This window comes from Pongo pygmaeus, chromosome 13 (assembly GCF_028885625.2).
Source record: "Pongo pygmaeus isolate AG05252 chromosome 13, NHGRI_mPonPyg2-v2.0_pri, whole genome shotgun sequence".
Lineage (NCBI taxonomy): Eukaryota > Metazoa > Chordata > Mammalia > Primates > Hominidae > Pongo > Pongo pygmaeus.
In genome coordinates, this window is record NC_072386.2 from 100,582,653 (window position 1) to 100,606,156 (window position 23,504).

Consider the following 23,504-nt stretch of genomic DNA (forward strand, 5'->3'; position numbering starts at 1 on the left):
GGCATATCCCCTTTATGAAAGGGTGAGGAAGATCTCTAATTCACAAATTTAAACACCACCAATTTCACGGATTTCTAACATTCATTATGCTAATTGACAGGCCACTAATTTCACTAATGAAAACCTATTTCTCACCTTAATTATGCCAATTAGCAAAGCTTCAGGGTTCTTGGGAGTTAAAGGGAGCTAAGTACTGGAGGAAGCCACCTGTGGGGCGTGGGCTCTCTCATTAGATCCTAGATGACCATCCCTTGAGTTTATATTCCCAGTTAGGATGGTTGTCAGACCCTGGAATGTAATTTAAACTAATTTCAGAAGCACACAGCTGTATTAAATTGCCCCGATCAAGTATTTGAAAGTAAATGGTAGACATCCTAACCAGCTGTTAACTACTCTAGGAATTTAGTGGGAAGGGCAGGTTTCTGTGTCGTGGTGTTAGGGCTCTACCTGGAGGGTGAGCTGGGCCGATCTAAAAAGCTCCCACAGCCCCTTTGCACCCTAGTTTTTCTCTGACCTTAGAAAACCCAGTTTGATGATTCTTTCATATCCTCCTGTTTTTGCATTGCGGCATAGTTCATTTCAAAAAGGGCTTTCCTGGTGATTGAATTAATGTGCATCTTATCTGAATCTGGAATCACGTTCACCTAATTTGAAGCATGGAGAAAATTCTGGACCTTCTTATCTTCAAAGACAGCAATAAGCATTTGTTGGTTTAAACAAGACATCATCTGACGATACCAAGCCCAGATTCCTGCCCAATCCAGATAGGTTGGATTTCCAGCCCATTTCCATTTACCTGGTGTAGTTGCCGGTGGCTTTGATTCCATCAGGCCATCATGCATGAAGGCAAATTCTTACTGCTGACAGTGGAACTCAGGAATTCGCTCTTTTGTTATCATTGTTGTCTAACTTTACAAAACCTCAGGACCTCTGGTGCATGATTGTGAATCAGTAATTCAGAGTTGTTTATCTCTTTAAATACTTCCATGCCAATTAGAGGTTAAACCTGCTGCTTCCTGAGTAGACGGAATTGAGTGTCAGGAAGAATTTTCTGAATTTATGGGGAAAGGGGGACTGGATGCCATATAGCTCACAAGAAATAGGGCCTCTTTCCTGTTTACACCCTCCAGTGTCTAGAGGTTTAAAAAAATGTATCGGAAAGGAATCATCTCAAATTACACTGGAACCCCCAAAGTTTGACTTTTAACAAGTAACTAGCCTTTTTGTGTGTGTGTGTGTGTGTGTGTGTGTGTGTGAGAGAGAGAGAGAGAGAGATGGAGTTTCACTCTTATTGACTAGGCTGGAGTGCCGTGGCGCGATCTCGGCTCACTGCAACCTCGTCCTCCCAGGTTCAAGCAATTCTCCTGCCTCAGCCTCTCAAGTAGCTGGGATTACAGGGGCACCTGCCACCATGCCTGGCTAATTTTTTGTATATTTAGTAGAGACGGGGTTTCACCATGTTGGCCAGGCTGGTCTCGAACTCCTGACCTTACCTCAGGTGATCTGCCTGCCTTAGCCTCCCATAGTGCTGGGATTACAGGGGTGAGCCACCGTGCGGGCTGCTTTTTTTTTTTTTTCTTTTTGAGACCAAGCCTTACTTCCTCGCCCAGGCTGGAATGCTCCAACCTCCACTCTCCGGGTTCAAGTGATTCTCTTGCCAAATAGCTGGGATTACAGGTGTACACCACCATGCCTGGCCAACTTTTGTATTTTTAGTGGAGACAGGGTTTCACCATGTTGGTCAGACTGGTCTCAAACTCCTGACCTCAAGTGATCCGCTCACATTGGCCTCTCAAAATGTTGGGATTACAGGTGTGAGCCACCGCACCCAGCCTTTTTTGAGACAGAGTCTCACTTCCTCGCCCAGACTGGAATGCAGTGGCACTACCTTGGCTCACTGCAACCTCCGCTCTCCAGGTTGAAGCAATTCTTATGCCAAGTAGCTGGGATTACAGGTGTACACCACCATGCCTGGCTAACTTTTGTATTTTTAGTGGAGAGGGGGTTTCACCATGTTGATCAGGCAGGTCTCAAACTCCTGACCTCAAGTGATCCGCTCATCTTGGCCTCCCAAAGTGTGGGATTACAGGCATGAGCTACTGCACCCTGCCAACTAACTAGCATATTTTAAAATCTCAGTTTGACCGATTACAGAAGACATAACTACTTGTAAAATAATTTCTGATTCAAAGATAATGGCAGTTTTGTATTTTTTTTTCAGACAATTGCAAAAGTATATTGTCAAATTGTCATCTTAGATTTTAAAAATTTGGTACCAAAACAACTATTTCTAGTTCAAAAAGTGTGCCTTGGAAAGAGCTGATACAATTTTTGAATCCTAAAAAGAAAACATGGAAAGGCATCTGCTCATTCATCATCGAGCACTTGAAGTGTGAAACATTCAACAGAAAGGGACAATGCTGATGTGAGGAGCGGAAAAGTGTTCTTGGGAAATGGCTTTGGAGATAAGCCCCATCACCCCTTCCTCTGTGATTAGCAACAAGAGACAAAGAGAAGCAATTTCTTCACTTGCCTGATTCAGACTAAGAAAACTCTAAAATAGACTTAGGGCTTTCTTGGAAGTACAGGGAACTAATTTTTTTTTTTTTTTAAGGGTGTTGTCTTCTGGAGCTTATTGTTGCTGCTAATTTCATTATGACCCTGCAGAATAAGCTCCCCTCATGTTTAATGAACGGATTAATTAACTAAACTATAGAACTAATTATTTGCCTTTTAGTTTCCTTTACTATTACGTTGCCCTTCTTCCTCTCCTCAAGTATTCTAAAGCATCTTGTGTTTCAGGAGAGCAGTGTTTTCTAACCATATTTCAGTCCTACCAGCTTCCTACTGATTTCCCACTCCCCTCCACCCACCCCGGCCCCAAAGCCAAAAAGGATAGAAGGAGAGCTCTGTTGTTCCCATGCAGAATATTAGCAGTGAGTCATTGGCCAAAAGAAGCCAGCGGTGTAAGGGTGCCGTAGGTAATCTGACTCATCTTAGCAGTACCATGAATCTCTCTTTGTCTTCTTATTCCAATAATAATTTTCCATGGAGTGGGCTAATTTTGGCCTAGGTTTACTTGAAACTGAATGGCAGCCAGTAAGTTTCAGCATTCAAATTTTGTGTAATTCTAGTGATATATGAGTAGAAGTTACTGACCGTGCCTCATCCAACAAAAAGTTTAGTTAATAGTTTTAAAAGGGCTGGCCATGCAGAGTGGCTCATGCCTGTAGTCCCAGCACTTTGGGAGGCCAAGGCTGGCTGGACTGCTTGAGTCCAGGAGTTTGAGACCAGCCTGGGCAACATAGCGAGACTCTATCTCTACAAAAAATTTTAAAAATTAGCCAGGCATGGTGATGCCCACCTGTAGTCCTAAGGGAGACTGAGGCAGGAGGATCCCATGAGCTCAGGAGTTCAAGGTTGCAGTGAGCTATGATCACATCACTGTGCTGCAGCCTGGGCAACAGAACAAGAGCTTGTCTCTAAAAAAAAAAATAAGGAAAGTGGCAGCAAAAGCTACTATTTAATGATGGTCAAAAATAAAAAATAAAGATGTTAGCAATTATAAATATTAATTGTGTTAAGTATCACTCTTTAACAAAGACCAGACCTAGACTGGAAGAAAATCAGAGAACAGAAGATGTTGACAAAAGAGGAACACTCATTATTTGTGCCTGTTAATGGAGAAGACATATATATTACTAGAATAATTTAAGTCTGAAAGGAAATGTGGAAAGTGAAGAGTGAAGGAAACCCCCCAGTTCATGGATAACTCGGAGAGTTTTTCAACATTCTGACGGCAGTGTAGAGCACTTACGATGAACTCCCGTGTTTTCTTAGGTCTCAAGAACAAATCCATAATTATCTACTTTTTTGGGAAGGATTTTGAAATTAATTTCCTGAGAATCATCCTAAGGTGGTGTTTTCATATTCTAAGCATTTAAAATTGTTGAAACCTTAGATAAATGAAAATTAGACCCTCTTGCAATTTTGCATTGTCCTATGTCAATAATACTAGGCACATTATAAACTTGAGACAGGGAAACAAAGCCGACCTAGGTGTTAGTAAGGTCCTTGATGGGAACTCAAATTAAGTTTACACTTTACTGGAATTTTTTAAGATAAACCAGAGTCCTTTGATATGAAAAGGAAAATCATCTTATAATTTGAAAATTAATGTTTCTAATGCCAAATAACAAAATTACATAGGCTAGATAACTGGTAGAAAAATAGGATGGATAGGTTGGGCGTGGTGGCTCATGTCTGTAATCCCAGCACTTTGGGAGGCTGAGGCGGGCAGATTGCTGGAGTACAGGAGTTCAAGACCAGCCTGGAAGACATGGAGAAACTCTGTCTCTGCAAAAAAAAAAAAAAAAAATTATAAAAATCTGCCAGGGGTGATAGCACACACCAGTAGTCCCGGGAGGTGGAGGTTGCAGTGAGCCAAGATGGCACCACTGTACTCTAGCCTGGGCCATAGAGCAAAACCCCATCTCAAAAAAAAGAAAAAAAAAAAAAGACCCCAAAACAAAAAACCTCCTTCCTTTAAAAAAAAAAAAAAAAAAAAAAGAAAAGAAAAATATGATGGATTTTAAAATATTAAGAAGATAGGGTTTTCTTATTGAATCACAAACTGAAGATATCACATATAAAGCAGTTAAGAAACTGGAGGAGAGGTACCACTGGCCATTAGTTTTTCAAAGCAATGCTGACTTCTTAACTGAAGAGTTATTATTTTGATGCAATCCCAGAAAACAGAGCTGTGCAGTCAGTGGCTTTGGTGATGGTGTTTATAAGGCACATCGTCAATTACAGCCATGGCAGTGAGGCACTGTAGCCTGTGTTCTGCCATTAAAGGGATCTACTGTTTTCCAGTATTTTATTCTGGAGAGATTTTCCAAAAAGTTTGTTGTCTCCAGAATAACTGCATTACATCTGGCAGAGAGTCATATGTTTTAAAGATCTGTTCATACAAAAGGACCTTCTTTTTGCAATCCTATTAATAGTCCTATTGTATAGCCTGCAATCATTTGCTATAAAATACTTGGGAAGACTCTGGTACAATAATGATATAATCTCTTCCACCTTAGTAGATAAAATTTAAAAATGGCACTAGCATGTAAACAAACTGGAATCGATAAATTAGAGAGGATTGGGCACCTGTTACTACAAGAAAATGAACATTTAAGGGATTATTAGGAAAATTCTATTCAAAAGAATTTGTCACTGTGGTTTCCATTTTCCTTCCTTTTAGTTATGAGTCAGTTTGTCAGCATTCACATCCATAAGAGATGCAGTATTTAACCCTGACTTTTGTTTACTCTTTATTCCAGAAGCCTCCCCAGCTTTCTGAGGATGATATCCGGCTGAAAAGCGAGGGAGACAACTATAGTGCCACCCTCCTGGAGCCTGCTGCCAGCTCTCTTTCCCCAGATCACAAAAACATGGAAATTGAGGTGTCTGTTGCAGAATGTAAAAGTGTTCCTGGAATCACCTCTACCCCACATCCCATGGACCACCCCTCCGCTTTCTATTCACCCCCCCATAATGGCCTCCTCACTGATCACCACGAATCCCTGGATAATGATGTCGCCAGAGAGATCCGCTATCTAGATGAGGTGCTAGAGGCCAACTGCTGTGATTCTGCTGTGGATGGAACGTACAATGGAACATCCTCCCCAGAGCCTGGTGCAGTGGTTCTGGTGGGCAGCCTAAGCCCCCCTGTCCACGAGGCGACCCAGCCAGAACCTATTGAGAGAACAGCTAGCCGGCAGGCACCTCCTCACATCGAGCTCAGTAATAGCAGCCCTGACCCCATGGCAGAGGCAGAAAGAACAAATGGCCATTCCCCCAGCCAGCCTAAAGATGCGCTGGGGGACAGCCTGCAGGCACCTGTCAGCCCCAGCTCCACAACCAGCTCACGGTGTTCTTCCCGAGATGGAGAGTTCACTCTCACCACACTGAAGAAGGAGGCCAAGTTTGAGCTGCGTGCCTTCCATGAAGACAAGAAGCCCTCCAAGCTCTTTGAGGATGATGAGCATGAGAAAGAACAATACTGCGTTAGAAAAGTGAGGCCTTCGGAAGAGATGCTGGAGCTGGAAAAGGAGAGGAGAGAGCTCATCCGCAGCCAGGCCGTCAAGAAGAATCCTGGCATTGCAGCAAAATGGTGGAATCCCCCGCAGGAAAAAACCATTGAGGAGCAGCTGGACGAGGAACATCTGGAGTCGCACAAAAAGTACAAGGAGCGCAAGGAGAGAAGGGCACAGCAGGAACAGTTGCTGCTGCAGCAGCAGTTACAGCAGCAGCAGCAATTGCAGCAGCAGCAGCAGCCCCCATCGCAGCTCTGCACAGCCCCTGCCTCTTCTCATGAACGCGCAAGCATGATTGACAAAGCAAAGGAGGACATTGTCACAGAGCAGATAGATTTCTCTGCTGCTCGCAAACAATTTCAGCTGATGGAGAATTCCAGGCAAGCGGTGGCCAAGGGCCAGAGTACACCCAGGCTGTTCTCCATCAAGCCTTTCTACAGGCCTCTGGGGTCAGTCAACTCAGACAAGCCACTGACTAATCCGAGACCACCTTCTGTTGGGGGACCTCCAGAAGATAGTGGTGCCTCAGCCGCCAAGGGACAGAAATCCCCCGGTGCCCTGGAGACCCCATCGGCAGCAGGAAGCCAGGGTAACACAGCCCCTCAGGGGAAGGAAGGGCCCTACAGCGAGCCTTCTAAACGTGGGCCCTTATCTAAACTGTGGGCTGAGGATGGAGAATTTACGAGCGCCCGGGCCATCCTCACCGTGGTCAAGGATGATGACCATGGGATTTTGGATCAGTTCTCAAGATCTGTCAATGTCTCCTTGACCCAAGAGGAGCTTGACTCTGGTCTGGATGAATTGTCAGTGAGGTCTCAGGATACCACAGTCCTGGAGACCCTATCCAATGATTTCAGCATGGACAACATCAGTGACAGCGGGGCCTCCAATGAGACAACCAATGCCCTCCAGGAAAATTCACTGGCTGATTTTTCTCTGCCCCAGACGCCACAAACTGACAACCCCTCAGAGGGCCGAGGAGAAGGCGTCTCCAAGTCATTTAGTGATCATGGTTTCTATTCCCCTTCCTCCATGCTGGGGGACTCTCCGTCGGTTGATGATCCCTTGGAGTATCAGGCTGGCCTCCTGGTGCAGAATGCCATTCAACAAGCCATAGCTGAGCAGGTGGATAAAGCTGTGTCCAAAAGCAGCAGGGATGGAGCAGAGCAACAGGGACCTGAAGCGACTGTAGAGGAAGCTGAAGCCGGGGCTTTCGGCTCAGAAAAGCCTCAGAGCATGTTTGAGCCACCTCAGGTGTCTTCTCCTGTTCAAGAGAAAAGGGATGTATTACCAAAGATTCTGCCTGCTGAAGACAGGGCGCTCAGGGAAAGGGGGCCCCCCCAGCCACTGCCAGCTGTGCAGTCCAGTGGCCCGATTAACATGGAGGAGACCAGGCCCGAAGGAAGCTATTTCAGCAAGTACTCAGAGGCAGCTGAGCTGAGAAGCACAGCCTCCATCCTGGCCACTCAAGAATCCGACGTGATGGTTGGGCCTTTCAAGCTGAGGTCCAGGAAACAGCGGACTTTGTCCATGATCGAGGAAGAGATCCGAGCAGCTCAGGAAAGGGAAGAGGAGCTGAAGAGGCAGAGACAAGTCTTGCAGAGTACGCAGAGCCCCAGGACAAAGAATGCCCCATCGCTGCCCTCCAGAACATGCTACAAAACTGCCCCAGGTAAGTGAGGTGCCTTACATGAGAGACAGACGCCACAGCAGTCTGTTGTTGTTGATTCCAGCTCATGGGTTTCTATGTGGAGCCTCCTCTGTGTGTGTCTGGAATAAGTGTTGGGGGGACACTGGCATGAGAATTCCAGCATACAGGGACATGCAACAAAAGTGTCAGAGTGTCCTCTAGAAGAACCCTGAGCTTGGATGGAGTTTGCCACTTTCCAGAGGATGCAATAGCTCCTTCTTTGTTGTTCTGCTTTAGCCTTGGTTTATTATAAAGAATTGTTCTCTTTTACTTGAAAGCCTGCCTCTTGTCTGAGGAGAGGCTGTTTGTGGCATAGAATCAGAGTGGACCCATGTGTGGACTATGTTGGAATCAGTAGCTTGACCCTCAGTATCTAGTTAAATCAAACCCATCTGATTTGGGAGATGTCCTCTACTAACTAACCCCTTCTGAATGCTGGTTCCCTTCCCAGCAATGATAGTCATGGCTTGGCATTGCAGACTGGTCCATGCAAAATGTTTTTGTTCATCTTCTGTGTAACTGGGTTTTTCTTCTGAAGTCACCACAAAGCAACTACTTTGGAATCAGGGGTGGACGCATCTATTCTTGTCATGTGACCCATTTGGAGAAATTGAATTACTCTTCACAAAGGCAGGTCTTTAATCCCTTCATATTGCCTGGGTGGTCCCTTTTTTGAATACTTTGTATAGATGGTTGATGTTAATTAGGGTGCTAATTATTATTGCTACCATATGGATAACAGTGTGACCAGTTGTTTTTATTTTCCACGTGAATGTGATGGCAATCAGGGATCCACAGATCTTCAACTATAGAAAACACTGCTCAAAGCGTGGTCCAAGCTAGTCCAGGAATCATTTGCTACTGGTTCGTTCTAAGTTCAGACACTGAGAGTAAGCATTTGAAAACTCTTATTGCAATGTGATATTGTCCTGAAATCCAAGTGTGGGATTTTTGTATTTTACAAAACTATTGCTTCATAATGGACTGGTGGGGAAAAACTGATGCTTCACCAGAGAAAATTTAAGAATCATTACCCTAAAGGATAATTGTTGACACTTATCTTGCTCCAGTCCAGATCTTAATCTTATCTTGACACTTGGCTTCCATCAAATCTACAATGACACAAGGTCACTCTTCTCATTAACTTTTTAAATTTGGAAAGAATCTCCAACCTAAAGAAAAGTTCCCAAGTACAGTACAAATGTCTTTCTGTTTTGAATCATTTGAGAGTAAATTGCCAACATGATGCCCCATCACCCCCAATTTTGTAGACTGCTCCCTAATGTGGGTCTCTGATGCTTTCATATGATGATTTTCAGGTTGTGCATCTTTAGTAGGAATACCACCAAATTGATGCTGTGTTGTCACTGTATCCAAACAGGTAGCACATGGTATTAGTTTGTCCCATTATGGTGACAGGTGTCAACTCTGATCACTTAATATTGATTATGATCACTCCATTGAGGGAGTGTCTGCCAGCCTTCTGCACAGTAGTTAATTTTTTCTTTTGTAATTAATATACATTTTGTAGGGCAATACTGTGGTATTCTGCAATTTTCACCCCATTTCTTATCAAACTTCATTTATTTATGTCAGTATGATCTCATGGATTCCTGTGATATTCAGTGCATTCCTATGATATTCAATGGATTATAATCCATTTCTTTTATTATTTTTATCCTCAACTTGTTCAGTTACAGCTCACAGGATCCCTTTCTAGCTAACTTATATGTCCTTTGGAGATGTCCCTGTTATCCTTTGAATGCTTCCTCAATTTCTGGCATCACGAGATATTCCAGTTTCAACTTATACTTTCCCAACCCTGAAATCAGTCGTCTCTCCGAGGAGCACTAGTTTCTGATGATGGAGAATGGTATTTAGAAACAAAGATCTAGGTGTTAGCTGTGCTCATTGTTATTGCATTGTCGCTAGCCCCAGGCACTCTCAGTGTACAGAATTAGAAATTATACACATCTCTCTTGGAAGTCATGAGTTTGCCCTGATGCTTTTTAATTCTTATTTAATAAAAGGTTCATTCATACTTTCTCCCTTTCCATATTTGTGACCACCTTCTTGACAACAAGATACTTAGTTTTTATTATCTATAATATGTTTATTATTTAACTAGCCCTCCTTCCCCCACACTCCAGTATAACCAGTCTCCTGTTTTCCTCACCAAACTTGGGCTCCAACATCATTTTCTGGGTGGCCACTGCCACCCGCCTTCACCAACACCTTCCTTACCCTACCTGGGCTCCAGCACTACAGCAGGTACCATCTTATTCAGCCTGGCCTAGTGACTTTTGGACTGAATTGTTTGGGAAGGAAAGGAAAGGAAAGGGAGGAAGAAGAGGAAGAGCGCAGTGACTTTCTTAATATATGCCATCAAATTGGTGATAAAGTTTCAACAAATGAATAATGGGGGGGCGGGCACAAACATTCAGACCGTAGCATGAGTATTTTCAGGCTTCTCTGGCTCTATCTCTTAATCGAACTCCTCACCATATTACCTCCAACTTTATTTCTAGCACATAAACAACTGTCTAATATAAAGACATTTCAATGCTTTCTCCTAACTCCCCCACCAGCTGTTGTCCATCAGGCTTCTCCACCAGGACCGAGGTTGCCTTAAACAAGTCAGCATCCTAAGGCTTGCCACTGGCATCCCAGCAACCCAGTATCAATCTCCCCAGTACTTCCCTCTATCCTAATGCTGATCTCTTCTCCCATATCCCACCCCCATAGGATTGATTTCTGGTCCCTACAAGGGGATGGTAATTCATCTGTGCAAGTCTGTTCCAATCTTGATGTCATATTGAGTACAATCATGATAATGATATGCATACATGTCATTCCTTCATGTTTATCTCTAGAACATTTAAAGCAGGCACCCGGACTTCCCAGAATCACAACATGAGTTGAAAGAAACGGAATGTAAAATACAATTTTCTTCCTGTTCATGCCTGGAAATCTTTGGAGTATTGCTTGGCTGGCCAACCTCCAAGTTCATGATCAGGGAGAAGGCTGACACATGACTCTGAGCAGCCAAACTAGACAATTCATGGCTAGGGTCAGAACTCCTGGCTTCAGTGGTTTTGTGAATGGAGGTATTACCAAGTTCCTGCAGCACATTTCATATTTCATGCCAGAAGAAGTGACTCCACTAGTTTGTTGTGTGACTCAGATTGATGATTGGATACTAGGTGATGAAAAATATAATTTTTAACTTCTCTGGTAGAAATCATGCTGGTGGCATGCTGGAATACTAAAACCTTAAAGCAAGTAAAATCCACTGAGAGCCAAGATGTGGTAAGGAAGGAGAAATCTTCTAATTCTTTCCATACAAAAGTTATCTAGACAGAAACCCCATCCCCCAGGTGTGGAAATGACATTTGTTTTTGCTTTTAGTGACTTTGCTTTTAAAAGATGGACAATGAATGATAGAAGTTCTGTTTTGAAAAGGATATAGTCATTGTTAATGACCAGGTATCTAGAAATTATCTTGTTGGTTCTTATTTTATTTTATTTTACTTTTTTTTTGAGGCAGAGTCTTGCTCTGTCTCCCAGGCTGGAGTGCAATGGAGCAAACTCGGCTCACTGCAACCTCCACCTGCCAGGTTCAAGTGATTGTCCTGCCTCAGCCTCCTGAATAGCTGGGATTACAGGTGCCCATCACCATGCCCAGCTAAATTTTTTGTTTGTTTGTTTTTTGTATTTTTAGTAGAGATAGAGTTTCATCATGTTGGCCAGGCTGGTCTCCAACTCCTGACCTCAGGTGATCCGCCCGCCTTGGCCTCCCAAAGTGCTAGGATTACAGGTATGAGCCACTGTGCCTGGCCCTTATTTGACTTTTAAAAGAAGAAGAAGCTCCACTTAAATAGAAGTTGAGTGACATTTGTTTATACAGAGGTTAATAAAAATGTATAGTCCCTGCTCTCAGGGAACTTAATGGTTCAGTAAGAGAAATAACATTAAACAAATGAGGCAATTTTATGACAGAGAAGCACAGAGACCTGTAGGAGCACAAACAAGGAAGACCATATCATTTGGAGGATAAAGAAAGTCTTCCTTCCTTAGGAAATTGCTGTCTAAGCTGAGAACTGAAGGGGTAAAGTTGGGCTCAGGGTGTAGGGGAGAAGGAAGGGCACCTAAGAGAGGCTCAAAAGGAATAGAGAACTTGGCACATTTGAGATATTTAAAAGTAAGTTAAAGGAAGAGATTTAAAACAAAACAGAAATAGATGTGGAGCCAGACAACCAAGAGCTCTATCAATCATGTTAAGGGTTGAATTTACCCTATGGTCAGTGAGAAGCCAGTGAGAGTTTTTAAAGGAGTAATTATCAGAACACAACCCCAAGCTGTCCTGCCTTCACTGTGAGTTGATGGACTAAATGTCTTCCTATTGTAATGCATCCATTTCATAGGCTTGGATTGAGCTCTTCCTGCTTATGAGCACTTCCGAAGGGAGGCGCCATCTTGGTGAACACCCTGTATGTTATGTGAGAGGGGCCATACTCCCAATAGTGTGTGCATGTGTGCCCTCTGCTGATGGCACTTAGAATTAGAGACTAAAAGGAAGAAGGCCAGGGTGGTGGTGCATGCCTGTAATCCCAGCACTTTTGGAGGTGGAGGCAAGAGGATTGCTTGAGTTTGAGACAAGCCTGGGCAACATAGCAAGTCCCCATCTCTAAAAAAAAAAAAAAAAAAAAAAAAAAAAATTACCTGAGTGTGGTGACACATGCCTTTTGTCCCAGCTACTTGGGAAGCTGAGGCAAGAAGGTTGCTTGAGCCCAGGTGTTCAAGGCTGCATTGAGCTATGATCAAACCATTGTACTCCAGGCTGGGCAGCAAAGTGAGACCCTGTCTCAAAAAAAAAAAGAGAGAGAGAATAAAGGAAGCATCTTTGCAGGTACATGAGCCTGATTTGAAGGGGTAACTCACACAGTGCTGTAAAACACCCTTGAGGAAAGAATTAGGGGGTCGGATATCCAAACATTGTATTGAAGTTGCAGTTTAAGACCTTTTCAAATGTCTTTTCATATTGGGGTTGCCAACAGTTCTCACTTTAGTATCTGTGTCTATTATTAGATATCCTGGTTTCACTTCCAAGTTCTAAGCATGCCAGAGAAACCCAGTTAGGTGATGATTTGTTTGATTTTTTGAAAGTTTCTGTTTTCATGCCAGATGTTGAATTTATTTACCAAGTCAGATCATTCACCCCATGAGACCTACATTATGGAGAGTGGCAAAAGAGAAGGTGTAGGTTGCTATTAAGTTCCACAACTTGGGGTATCTGTTCATGTCTTCTAATATGTGGAAAGATGTGATAGTTATAAATCTTACTTTTGTAAGATGTACAGGAAGTGTTGACTTCTGCTGCTGTCTGTTTAGATTAAGATTAGACATGAGGTGATCATAACATTATTATAAAGATTCTTAACTGGGTCTTTGTTCTTTCCCCTTCATTATCTGCAAATATCACAAAGGAAAGTCTTAGGAAAAATATATTTGTGACTGTCCACACACTCTTCATGAAGCAGAGCTTGGTGGAGTGTGCCATGCTGAATTAGAGCCACATGAAGCACAGTTTCATTTGAGGTGCCCTCATTGTTCCATGGGGGAAGTCCCTGTGTTGGCATCTAACAGAAGGATTGATGATGAGAGAGCTCTCCATCAGTAGTACACAGTGCCTCTCTTTCCTGCAAGGCAGGCACCAACTGTGCAGCTCGTAGAAGCCCTTCTGGCTGTGTGAAGCTAGCTAAAGCTTACTGTGGAGTGTCCACAGATGGTTATTGTCCACCACCATGTCTCTAAAACATTCTCTGGTTACAAAAGTCTAATCATGGTAGTTACAACTTATCAAGGCCTTAATGCTGCATATAATACTAGTTATTTCACACTTTTCATTTCTCATTTTCTCACTGAATCCTCCCAGCAGCCCTCTAAGATACAAATTACCTCAACCCTTGAGGCCAGATATATTTCTAGATTCAGACTTCTTCTGATTTTAGAGAATTTATAAAGTATATGCTATTATTTAGAAAAGTAATACAATGAACATACTGTTATTTAACACAACTGGCAAGTTCTGGGTCAACACACTGTGATCAAATTAAATTTCTACTCTAAAACTTGAGAAGAAGAATTAGTTACATTAAGTGGGTAAAGACTAGGAGACCCTCATGTCAGCTCATGTCAGGTTTTGCTGCCAAATAAGTTATGAAAATCTTTCTTTTCAGAGTTTTTTGGATTTGGGAATTATACGTGAAGAGTTGTGGACCTGTACTATTATTCTTTTTCAAAGAATTACTACTAGAGCCCAGAGAGATTAAGTTGCCCAAGGTCACTCAGCTTGAAAATGGTAGAGCCTGGTTTCAAACTCAGGCTCTCATTTGTCTTCAAAATCCATCTTCTTTCCCCTACCTTCTTCCCGTCTGTTGAGTCTGCTCTATGAGGTATACAGTAATAGCTTCTCTCTCCAACCTGTAGCTCAGATTCCCTCTACCCTTTCCCAGTCTCATGCCCAACCCCTGCATTTTCCTGGGTCCTTCCTGATCCTCCATTTAGGAGCCACTGTAGCTCTGCAGTCCTTCTCTTGCAGTGGCCTGGGTGTATAAATTTGACTTTCAGGGGCCATGAAACAGTGCTTCCCTAGTGACCCAGGATGATTCCTTTCTGCTTTCAGAACTCAATTCCAATGCCTCAAGTTACAGTAGGCAAAAGCGCTCGGGCTGTCCAAAGATCTGAGCAGATAGCCAAGGGACTGACTTAGTCCACATCAGCCATCTAGCCTAGCTGCTCTTGTGAGTTCTTTTTGAAAGTTTATTTCCCAGGAAGAAGCTCTGCCATTAACTCCAGAAACAGGTTCATTCCTTGAAAACTTCAAAAGAACTGGGTAATCAAGCAAGGAAGCAATTTTTAAATTTGAGGATAAGCAGGGATAAGTGTTCGTTATTCTGTTAACTAAACATGAACACTTTTGGTGTACTAGGGTCAAAGTCAACTAAGTTAGTTGACTGATTATCATTGAGCACCATAACTACGTACTATTCTCCTTGCCTTTTGAAAATTGATCTTTCTCCCTTGGCCCAGAACTTCCCTGTGTTCTCTTTATCTAAATCCAGCAAGCATGTTTTCTTGAAAAATGCATGCCATTTGGAAAAGAACTGGTAAGAAAAGACTATGTTGAAGCTGTGTTTGGCAAGGGGTGAAGGTGTGCAATGAAATCAGGACTTTTCAAAGTATAGAATTCCACATTCTCTTTAGATATTACCCTTAAAGTTTTGGAAAAGGCAACTGCCGTGGTTAAACCTGCCTGTCAGCGTCACTCTCTTTTTTTGAGACGGAGTCTCACTCTTTCGCCCAGGCTGAGTGCAGTGGCGCTATCTCGGCTCACTGCAAGCTCTGCCTCCCAGGTTTACACCATTCTCCTGCCTCAGCCTCCCGAGTAGCTGGGACTACAGGTGCCCGCCACCGCGTCCAGCTAATTTTTTGTATTTTTAGTAGAGACGGGGTTTCACTGTGTTAGCCAGGATGGTCTCGATCTCCTGACCTAGTGATCCGCCCATCTCGGCCTCCCAAAGTGCTGGGATTACAGGCGTGAGCCACCATGCCCAGCCCAGCCTCACTCTTGAGATCCCATGGGTCCAGAAGTCTTTCTTCTGTGACAAGCCTGCGGTCACAGCTTCTGGGCAGCAGAACTTTGGAAAAAGCAGAACGTTCCCCACCAGCTGAATTCCCTGGTGCAAGCAGGTTCTGCTGATCCTGCTGATTGTGCTGCGTCTTCAGATAGATCCATGTGTCTGGGTTGGCTCCTGCTGGTGCTGGGCCACCATGTGATGTCCTCATTGCCTACTTCTGCATGGCCTCTCCATGCTGCAAGTTAGTTAGGGGAGCATCTTATGAGGAATCAGACTCAGCCATGCACAAAAACAGATGCATAGTTTTCAGGTGACAAAGAGGAGGTGAATCAAAGAACCTAATTCTTGCAAGTTCCTTGGTAAGAAATAGGAACTAATCAAAACCAGGCTTGGGAGCAGGATGTCCTCTGTGACTGCTGGGGTTCAAGGCAGAATATGACTGTCTTTTACTAGCCATAGTTACTTGCTGTGTACTTCCCTAAGGAGACTGGCATTTCAGATCTATTTGATCTTTGTGTGCTGCATACTTATGGGGTGGAAGACTAGGAGGTGATGTGGGGCAGGGAGAAAGTGTATGGGACCGACAATTAGAGCACCGAAGAATATATGTGTGGTTCTTGTAATGACTTTTTCTTTCTCATGGCCCTGAAGGTAAACTTAAAGGCTTCCCAAAATGTGTGTGTATCTAACTCACAAGTATTACCAGTCTCTCTTTTATTTCCCATTACTCAAGTATAAATTTATGTGCGAGGTGGCTCATGTCTGTAATCCCAGCACTTTGGGAGGCTGAGGTCGGTGGATCACTTGAGGTCAGGAGTTCGAGACGAGCCTGGTCAGCACAGTGAAACCCCATGTCTACCAAAAATACAAAAATGAGCCAGGCGTGGTGGCACACACCTGTAATCCCAGCTACTTGGGAGGCTGAGGCAGGAGAATTGCCTGAACCTGGGAGGCGGAGGTTGTAGTGAGCTACAATCCCTACTGCACTCCAACCTGGGCAGCAAAGCAAGACTCTGTCTCAAAAAAAAAAAAAAAAAAAAAAAATCACATGTGATGGTCAAGGAGAATACATGCTAAAATGTGACAGTCACTTCTCTGGATTCATATCTCAAGCTTAATTCCTGACTCCACCGCTTACTAGCTTTGTGACCAACTTACTTCACCGCTGTAAACCTCAGTAAAATAGGAATAAAGTTATACCAACCTCATAAAAAAGTTGACACAGGGCCTGGTACATAAAAAGCTCCCAGTAAGAGTTATTATTGTTATTGTCATTACAACATTACAACATTACAGTTGCTCTTTTGTTTTAAGAAAAAGCCTAGAGGCTGATTGCTTGAGACCAGAAGTTCAAGACCACCAACCTGGGCAACATAGTGAGACCCTGTTTCTACAGGAAAAAAAAAAAAAAAAGCTGAATTTAGTGGTATGTACCTGTAGTCCTAGCTACTCAGGAAACGAGGTGGGAGGATTGCTTGAGCTTGAGTTCAACACTGCCGTGAGCTATGGTCATGCCACTGGACTCCAGTCTGAGTGACAAAGCAAGACCCTGTCTCTAAAAAGAAAGAAAAGGCCAGAAAGCCTTAGTAGAATTATTTATGAGTTACTTTTTTGCAGCAGTTGTGAGCCTGAAATGAATAACAGAACACACATGATAAAATGGCTTTCTATTCCTAGCTGGGATTTTTTTCAGTTACTTCCTTAGAATTAACATTTCTCTTAGAAACTTGAGGTCAGGAATAATGAGTTTTCAGTAGTCTACTATGATTCGAAAAACTAAAGATTAAAAAAGTCCATCATTAAATATACTGAGTGAATAAAATTACATGTATTACCATAAAAATGTTTTCCTTTTTGGGGGAGGTAATCTTCACACAGCCAAGCCCACCATGCTAGTAGAAATGTATTTAACGAAAGGATCTTGGTGGAGAATTACTATTCACCAAAATTTTCATTCTTACTGTTTTAATTAACTTTTTTCCTTTTTGGCCTTAAACTCTGCTTGCCCTGTAAGAGCAGAGCTCTTTCTTTCCTTCTAGAGTTTTCATCATCTTCCAGTTGTGTTCATAGGGATAAACCCAATATCAGCAACTCATCCAACAACCGACTTACCTTTAAGCAATAATATTTGACAGTTTCTCAGACTTGTTTACCAAGCAGGGGTATTTCTCATTTCTCAGCTAGGTTTATAATCTGAAGATTCATATCATCACATTCTCCCACCCCTGGGGCCTTCAAAGGAGGAGATGAAAGAAGAAGGGACCAGCTCTTGGTGTGCAGGTCACAGCTGGAACCGCACAAGTCCATGCACTCTGGGGCTGACAAGCAGGATGTTCCCTTGTACTGAGAGGAAACGAAATTGAAAATGCAAGTCTGAGCTCATTTCTTTCTGGTGACTTGTGGGTCGCTTTAGATGTTTGCAACCTTATCCCAATGCTGTATGAAGAAAGGAGGTCATTGAAGGAGGCCCCGGCTTAGGCGTGTCCTCTGGTGGGTGCTTTTGTTCGGTTCAGTTTGGTTTTTAAATACGAGTGGGTGATGGCTTTTTCTTTTCTTTTGAGAAATGTGGAAACAAAGACTCTTTGATTTAAGACCTCAGACTTCATGCATAGAGAGAGTAATAATCACCCAAATCATAATATCTGACCAAAATTTTCAGAACTTTTGGAATCCCCATTCTTGGCTTTTTAAAAGTCAGACCTGAAATCCAGAAGGAAGATTTGGGCTGTCAGGGATAACAGCTGTATTCTGAGTGCATGCAGCCCTTTCTTGGGTTCTTTGGGTGGGAGGAATTGCAGATTCTTTTCTCTGCCTCCTGTCAGCACAGCCTGCCACAGATGCCCAAGGGAAATCCGTCTGGCCTGGAAAATCCAGAAGCACAGCCAAGGCATGGCTTGCTTTCTCTGGACCACAGAGTGGTGTAACTATTTATGATAAATAAACAGGAAACACCAATTTATGCTTTCCCACTCATGATGGGACTAAACTAGCTAGTTTGGAGTGAAACTCTTTGGGCTTCCTTGCTCCTTAGTGTACCTTGCAATGCTACAGTCTTGTGAGCACCACCATTGCAGAGATGAACAGTTTTTTTCCTTCTGAGCTCCTCTGGGTATGCACTGCCTGGGATGATGGAAGGGCTTGTGGATCTGCCTAGTCCATAAAGGTTAAAGCAAGCAGGTTTATCTGCTTTTCTCAGCATGGGCTAATAATATTTACAAGAAAACTTTTCTGGTTTGTTTTATATTTTAAAATTAATTTGTGCTTATTGTAGAAAAAAATGTAAGAAGAATCAAAAGTGATTCATAATCCTACTCCCCTAGGAGTAGCCACCTTTCTAGATTTTCTCCACGCCCATAGGTGCATGGAAGTCAATACTGGGTTGATACTTGCATTCGTTTCTATTGCTGCTGTGACAAATTACCGCAAATATAGTAGCTTAAAAAATATGCATTTAGCCAGGCACAGTGGCTCATGCCTGTAATCCCAGCATTTTGGGAAGCTGAGGCTGGAGGATCTCTTGAGCCCAGGAGTTCAAGCCCTGGGCAACATAGCGAGACCTTGTCTCTAATAATAATAATTTTTAAAAATACACATGCATTATCTTACAGCTTTAGAAGGCAGAAGTCTGAAATTCATCTGCTATGGATGAATATCTGACCAAAATAACTTTCAGAACTTTTGGAATCCCCATTCTTGGCTTTTTAAAAGTTAGACCTGAAATCCAGAAGGAGGATTGAGACCAGGCTGGTCTCAATTGAGACCCCCGTCCCGCAAATTCATATACTGAAGTCTTAACCCTCAGTGTGGTGGTATTTGGAGGTGGGCCTTTTGGGATATAATTAGGTTTACATGAAGTCACAGACTGGAGCCCTCATGATAGGATTAATGCCCTTGTAAGAAGAGACATCAGACAGCTTCTCTCCCCACTGTGTGTGGACACAGTGAGAGGGCAGCTGTCTGCAATCCAGGGAGAGAGCCTTCAGCAGAAACTGACCATTCTGGCACCTTGATCTTGGACTTCCAGACTCTAGAACTGTGAGAAAATAAGTGCGTGTTGTTCATATCAACCAGTCTATGGTATTTTATGGCAGCTCAAACAAACTAAGACTGGGCTAAAATCAAGGTGTCAGTGGGTAGTGTTCCTTCTAGAGGCTCTGGGGAAGAGTTCACTTTCTTCCCTCTTTCGTTCTGTATGCTGCCTACATTCCTTGGCTCATGGCCCCTTCCTCCATCTTCAAGGCCAGCAGTGCAGCATCTTCAGATCTCTCTCTCTCTCTCTCTCTCTCTCTGACCTTCCTAGTTCCCTCCTGCAATTACATCAGACCCAACTGGATATTTCAGGATAGCTTTCCCATCTCAAGTACCTAAACTTAATCACAACTGCAAAGTTCTTTTTACCTGTAAAGCAACGTATTACAGGTTTTGGGGATTAGGACTTGGACACTGTTGGTGAGGCCATTGTTCTGCCCACCACAGGAGGCAATATATAGTGTTCATCTTATGCTGATTGAGTGTCTGCCAAGTGCCATGCACTTTTGCTTTCTTTCGCACAGTTAATAAGTGGTGAACTAGGATTTGAACCCAGGCAGTCTGGCTCTCCCGCCTGCACTCTTGAACTCCTGCAATATATCTACTTCTGCGGTCTGCTTTTTCTCTTAATATAGTTTGAATATGTTCTGGTGACCTTAACCATTCCTCTAAGTTTGAGAGTCTGAAACGTGATTTGTAATGGCTAAATAATACTTCATTACCTAAATGAGCCATAGTTAACTTAACCATTCTTCAATAGGAAGAGATCTTGGTGTAGTTAAAAAAACACAGTGCTGAACATTCTTGTACATGAGTTTTGTGCCCATACTTAATTACTAAATGAACTTGGGCCAGAAAAGTTCCTTGGAAGCTGGTTAACTACTGTACATTAGACAACGGTATTTCCTAAACAGTTTTTCTTTTTTTCCCCCCTTCTGTATTCATTTACTTACTTTAAAATTTTTTTCCTCTTCTGTATTCGTTTACTTACTTTAAAATGAGGTCTCACTATGTTAACCAGGCTGGTCTCAAACTCCTGAGCTCAAGTGATCCTCTGACCTCAGCCTCCCGAAGTACTGGGATTACAGGCATGAGCCTCGGCACCTGGCTTTTTTTCTTGAGGTATTTAATAGATTCTATGAAGTGAGGTTTTCTGGTTAACTAAACTTGAGAAATGCTGCACTCCCATTCCTGAATTAGAGCTTCACAATCATATTCACATTAAAACCAGAAGTCCTCTGGTAAACAAATCCCTCTCTCCATCCTTGTTTTCTTTAACCCAGTGTTTCCCAAGCTTAATTTGACCAAAGATTTTTTTTCTTTGAGGCATCAAGTACTATCCTACAAAGCTAAGGTCACAGGACACAATGTTAGAAACACATCTTTGGAGTCAAACAAGTGAAGCCACTTACCCTCAAACTCCTTCAAAGGCTTAAGTCTAAAATTACTCCAGATGGAATAGTTTAAATATAATCACATTTATGAAATAAACTCAAATGTTTCCTATTCTCCACTCAGAATTTCAGTCTAACATTGTTCTAGTGGTTCCTTATGTTCATTATAGAGGTCACATTATACCTGTTCCCTGCTCCGTAAATGTCAGGACTGGCCATCAGCCGAGACCAATACAGATCTGCCCTGAGGTCTACATGGCACTGTGTGTTCATGTTGTTGTTTAGGGATAGCGACTGACGTCCTTCAAGAGAGCCATTCTGGCCGGGCACAGTGGCTCATGCCTGTAATCCCAGCACTTTGGGTGGCTGAGACAGACTGATCACTTGAGGTCAGAAGTTCGAGACCAGCCTGGCCAACATGGTAAAACCCTATCCCTAGTAAAAATACAAAAATTAGCCGGGCATAGTGGTGGGTGCCTGTAATCCCAGCTACTCAGGAGGCTGAGGCAGGTGAATCGCTTCAACCTGGGAGGCAGAGGTTGCAATGAGCCAAGATCACTGCACTCCAGCCTGGGCGACAGAGCAAGACTCCGTTTCAAAAAAATGAAAGAAAAAAAAAAGTGTTCTATAGAGTGTTCAGTGCAGGTGAGGAACTGGATGGCAGGATGTTCTCATTGAAAATGGGGCAAATTTCAGGCATCACAAGCTATTGAATCATTACAGGTAAATAAACCGATAGCAGAGCAAAGTTTGAGGGAGTAAGCGAAGCTGGACCTGGGGTTACTGGGGAAGTGCTGGGTGAGATGTACACTGGAGCAGTGAAAAAGAAGTACCAAAGATAACCATCATGGTTTGGGGAGTCTAATGGGGCATGTCCTCTGGGCCAAGGGACTTCAAGGGGCCTTATGGGGTCATGAAAAAGGATGTGATTGAGCTCCCAGGCCTGTGGCACAGACTATTTGCATCACATTCATGTAATGATCTTTGAGACCCAAACAGTGGTGCTGTCCGCAGTGTCCACTACTGGGGGAAGAGCATCCGGAGTGCTGTCACCATCCTAATGGAGAGGACCTCTGGCTGCAAACTCTGGACCTCTGAGGAAGTTGTCAGGTGTGGAACAGGTTTCTCTCCAGCCTTTTGGCAGCCTGTGTGATTCCTAAGATGGCACCCAGAATTCTGGTGCCTGGTGTGAACCATACTTGGGGAGGATCATCAGAGATCACAGTGCCCAGCAAAGAAGCCTGGCTGAGCTAGCTTCCCTTGATACTGACCAGAATGATGGCCGGAAGTCTGGGGATGAGGCATAGTGTCTTCTCTCTCTGGGGACCTGTGATAGCCTCTCCTAAGGGGGTAGATAGAACCAGAACATGGGCTCAGTTATCCAAAGCGACCATTCTCAGCCCCCTTGTCTCTGGAAGCCCCTGCTCCAGAACTGCTAAGCCAGCCTTCCTTTCCTGCTACTTCTCTGACCTCTAGTGGCTAGAACTGGAAAAACTTACTCAAGGGATGAAATCATCAATAAGCAGGAAATGTCTTTGATGTTTAATGGCTGACCACTTCTCTATAGTAGTCCTTCACCCTCTTTACAACATTCTTTCTGCATACATTCCATCATTTAATTCAGCCATCATCAACACTGGGTTTGGGCTCCAGACTGTGACTGTTACTATCTCATGTAACTTGGGCTGGAGTTGGCGTCTGAGCCTCTGTGGTCATGACATCCAGGTGTCACAACATCCACCCTAATAACTACATTCCAGGGTTGTTGCAAGGCTCAAATGACATGAAGCCTACAAAAGAAGTGATATATAAATCTGCTTGTTACTCCAAAGCCATTGAGTCTGTGATTCTGTAAACCTAAAATGTTTTAATTCACATATTTTGGTGAAGGCATTTAAGCCCTTTCCTCTGATTCTCTATGGGAGATTCTGTCCCAATCCATAAGCATTTACTTGTGGTTGTTATGTACATTTCATAATGGACTTACTGATTACTCAACAAACATGAATCGCCTACCTCGTGCCATGTACCACAGCTACTGCTGGGATCTGGCAATGATCAGACAGGCAAGGCTCTACTTGAATGGAGTTTACATTCAAATGAATTAAGGGGATTCATAGACAGGTGGAACATACCCCCCTGTCCTCAGGATGACATTATAGCTTAAATGAGAAGACAAAAGCTTCAATAACCAGATAAGATTCAAGTCAGTATGTGAAAATGGCCTTCACAGAAATATAAACAGGAGTTCCACTGTGCTGTGTGTGAAAGGGAGAAGCTAGAAGCAATGAATATAGGCTGTGCTTTCTAGGTGTTTAACGATGGAAGAATGGCTGGTGGGAAGTGATCTGGACACTTGAGAGGTCAACTGGAAAATGATGAAAATTAACCTGGTAATTGGTGTCTATAACCTGGTAATTGTGTCATAAAATGACGCAAACATTTTATGCAGAATATGCATGAAATTTTTCATCTCACCCTATAGTCATATTATTCTTTGAGATCCCAATTAAATGGTAGCTAGATTCATTAGATGCTTTCTGTTCTGAATGTTAACCTTATAAATATTAACTTTGTCCTCATAATAACTATCTGAGGGTAGGTACCCTTATCATCATACCCATTTTACAGATGAGGGAACTAAGATATCAAAAGAGTAAGT

At 43.1% G+C, this 23,504-nt stretch overlaps 1 protein-coding gene across 10 annotated transcripts in view; it reads left to right on the plus strand.

Annotated features, from left to right (window-relative positions):
* Positions 1 to 23,504, plus strand: part of PALM2AKAP2 (PALM2 and AKAP2 fusion) — a 388,965-nt gene that overhangs the window by 351,103 nt on the left and 14,358 nt on the right. For all 10 annotated transcript variants that reach the window (XM_063650274.1, XM_054500351.2, XM_063650271.1 and 7 more), the window contains one exon: positions 5,334 to 7,761. In XM_063650274.1, coding sequence (XP_063506344.1) covers positions 5,334 to 7,761 — 2,428 coding nt within the window. The remainder of the gene's footprint in view (positions 1 to 5,333; positions 7,762 to 23,504) is intronic.